The following is a 3471-nucleotide window of genomic DNA, read 5'->3' as shown; positions in this document are numbered from 1 at the left end:
AAGGTAGAAGATGCCTTATGGCAAGAAGCAGCAAAAAATTCGAAGGACAGAGATAGTTTAAGTGGCGGAGGGAGCAATGCGAGTAACAACGATGATGACGAGAAGGAATAAGACTTTTTCAATTCTGTCACTCAGTCTATAGAAAAACCAAAGAGCTACAAACTCTTTAAAGAACTAGCTGTAAGTGGAATTTTGTCTTAAGGCAATCAAGGCATCGTGCCTTAAGGCAAATTGCTGGAACTTCCCGTACCAAAAATTATTATTTTTTTAAAAACAATTAACATTTTTGAAAAAAAATTACTTTGAAAGAATAAGATTTTTGAGAAACTATAAATTGGACAAAAAATAACTTTTTTTTGAAAAAAAAATTAAAAAAAAAAAGATTTTTTTTTAATTTTTTTTTTTTGAAAAAAAAATATTTTTTTTCTTTATTTTGACATATTGTGGAAGATCTGAACTTTTTTTCAAAGCAATCGTACTGCTTTAACTGTATAGGGACAAAATATAATGTAGGATAACATTCCCATAGGAATGTTAACAAAATGTATACTTATTGTTAAAATCTCTTTAAAATATCTGATAATTTGATGTGCATATGTCTAATGATCATTTTTGACCGCCAAATGGCTCATTTTTTTACTTTTTTCTCCATATCTCCAAAACCGCTAGACCTACCTTCATGAAAATTTTATCGATTCCTCATCTTGTCAATACAAGTGAAATGTTTTTTGAATTATTCAAATCGGACGCTCCGTTCTCTTAAAAACTGAGTTACCGTTTTCGGCACTTTTTGTCCCGTATCTTCGGAACGGCTAGACCTGCCTTCGCCAAAAACTAATCAGCACGTCTCCTTATCAATACAAATCGAATGTTTCTTGAATTATTCAAATCGGTTGATCCGTGTTCCCGAAATCGTCGACGAAAATTTGTATCCGCACATACATACACACACGTACGTACATACATACATACACACACACACACACACACACACATACATCCATTTTTTCTAAGGTATGCCAAAATGTTCAGGAACCTTTGAAACGTAAAGATATATAAAAATTTTCATTTTCGATTTTTTTGCGATTACTATAACTAGCCCTACGGGAAGTTAATAAGTTTTTTAAGCTCACTAACGCAACGATATAAAAATGTAATTTTACACATATTAACGGATTAACGATTAACGTTAACTTGCGTTAATTCTTCCGAAATGTAACGCTTTAACGTTTAACGAAGTTAACTTTTTTTGTAGCGGATTAACGATTAACGAAGTTAACTATTTGATTAACGGTGCCCAGCTATGTATATATATATATATATATATATATATATATATATATATAGGTTAACCAGCTCACTGTTTTGTGAAACTATAAGGCAGAATAAAAACATTAAAAGCATATATTAAAAATAAGGTAAATTTCAAAATTTACATTTTACCGTGTAACAGGCATCCATCCAATGAAAACAAAATTTAATATAAAAAACAAATTTATTAAAACTACAAACCTCTCAGGTCTTGTTCATAAATAATTTTTTTAAAAAAAAAACATATAAATTAAGTACTACTTTTCAATATAAAAGCAGTTATAAAACTAAATTTTAAAAATAATTACTTTGATTTGGGTGTCACATCTTGCTGCCAACCTTAATTTCAACTGTGTATTAGTGAAAAGTTATCTTTAATTTTATTTGTGTTATTGAAACAAGCATACAGCTGCATGGAAGTGACCTCCTAGTATAAAGAATTTTTCTTCTGACTTTCCCAAAGGTGTCTCAAAATACTTATGCTGACTGTTCATGTAACTATCAACTGAAACAAATATGAAAGCAGGAGCATTATTTTTAAATAGGCTGATATTTGGATGGTAAAAACATTAGTTATATTTATTCACCTGTTTGATGTGCATGACATGTTCCAGTGTTGCCTTTGAATTAGACATAACTTCTAGTTACACATCAACTTCTTGTATATCGAATTCTTGTTTAACATAAACTTCTTGCTCAATATCAACTTCTTGTTTAATATCAACTTCTTGATTCATATCAACCTCATTGCAATGTGCAAAATGAATGTTATTGTGAGATGAAATTTCTGGAGAATAACATTCTCTTTGAGTGAATATGTTATCATATTTGTTCGTAGTATGTTCTCCTGGTATTTGATAATAGACAATGTTATTTCTCCTTCGTATCAAATTCCTACCAAGTTCTAAAATTTATTAAGAACATATGATTATACTGTAATTATTGAATTTTGCTATTTGGATTTAAAAATAATTACGGAATGTTGCTTTATCCAAAAGACAATTTTTTTCATCGAGAGGGTCTCCATCAAATCCTGCACAGATAATATGCTGACAAATATTATACAATAAAATATTTAATTGTAATGCATTGATGACGATACTAACCAGGCATATTTATAGTTGGCAGTGCATTAACTTTAAGATTTGACTTTTTTGTCTTTGTTAGTTGTACTTTGCAACAATCAGCAAAATGCATGTCGCAAATATATCGAGTCCTGTGCATTTTTTCGAACTCTATACCATCCAGTTTCGGATTATTAGTGCGTTCAACCCAAATTTCGTACATCTATAATATTTTACTTTTTATTTCATAACCTATAATATGGCAGTACAATAATAAATTTAGCATACTTTGTCATTCCTTGTTGGAAAACCATGTAAAATCACTTTTTTCCTGGTGCTTGTGCATCCAGGTACGTGACAACTCATTTTTGCGCTTTTGAACTTTCTGTAGGATATTCGTAAGAACTTGGAATCGACATCTAGAATAGAGCTAATTGACAATTGCAGCAAAACGAACAGCTTTGAAGATTTACTAGTACATCATAGAGAAAGGTTTTGAGATAGATAGCAGATAGAGCAATAAAATACTCTATTCGCTCAGAGCGTGACTGCAGCGCCGTAATAAATATGAACTAATTGTAGCTATCAGTGTGTGGTTTTCATGGGTTTTATATGTTTGTTAAAGAAAAAAGATATTAAATAATTGTTATAAATAATAATAAACAAGATACAGTAGTAATGTGAACGCTGAATGTTTATTGAAATTATTAAATTTACTTCGACATACTTAAAACATAATTAAGTATAATGATTAATTAAATAAAGAAATGCAGTAAATATTTTTAAGGTTAAGTGCCTCAAAGCTTATGTAATAATCTCAGAATAGTTCTTAATAAAAACAATATAATAAAAATCAAAATATTTTATCAATAGAATAAGTAAATAATAAATTAATTTACTCATTTTTTTATTATTTTTGGTCAAACTAAAGACTTACAATAGACATTATTATAAAGACATGATTTGATTCCATCATCCATCAAATAAAATTGCAGGAAAAAAAACTACATTAACTTTTCGAAGCTTGTAAATTGAAGGAAATATTGTTGGCAAGTAGATATATCTACCTATTGAGTCCTATAGGACTCAATACCTT

General features: G+C 29.3%; 1 protein-coding gene across 1 annotated transcript; it reads right to left on the bottom strand.

Annotated features, from left to right (window-relative positions):
- Positions 1-1727: 1727 nt before the first annotated feature.
- On the bottom strand, positions 1728-2784 carry LOC113383332. The gene is made up of 5 exons (XM_026621604.1): positions 2664-2784; positions 2418-2598; positions 2288-2344; positions 1899-2215; positions 1728-1816 (listed from the first exon to the last, which is right to left on the bottom strand). Exons 1-4 carry the CDS (start codon positions 2739-2741, stop codon positions 1956-1958), a joined length of 576 nt encoding a protein of 191 aa, XP_026477389.1. The 5' UTR covers positions 2742-2784; the 3' UTR covers positions 1728-1816; positions 1899-1955.
- Between the last annotated feature and the right edge of the window lie 687 nt (positions 2785-3471).

Source organism: Ctenocephalides felis, unplaced genomic scaffold (genome assembly GCF_003426905.1).
Source record: "Ctenocephalides felis isolate EL2017-DRISC unplaced genomic scaffold, ASM342690v1 CF-g0.4_SCAFFOLD_03570, whole genome shotgun sequence".
Classification (NCBI taxonomy): domain Eukaryota; kingdom Metazoa; phylum Arthropoda; class Insecta; order Siphonaptera; family Pulicidae; genus Ctenocephalides; species Ctenocephalides felis.
This window is presented reverse-complemented; position numbering and strand designations above follow the sequence as displayed.

Excerpts from the sequence above, each read along its gene's own strand:
- LOC113383332 (XM_026621604.1), bottom strand. The coding sequence starts at position 2,741 with ATGAGTTGTCACGTACCTGGATGCACAAGCACCAGGAAAAAAGTGATT. Across the intron at positions 2,345-2,417 it reads GCCAACTATAAATATGCCTG|GATTTGATGGAGACCCTCTC; the intron begins GTTAGTATCGTC and ends TTATCTGTGCAG. Across the intron at positions 2,216-2,287 it reads TTTGGATAAAGCAACATTCC|AACTTGGTAGGAATTTGATA; the intron begins GTAATTATTTTT and ends AATAAATTTTAG.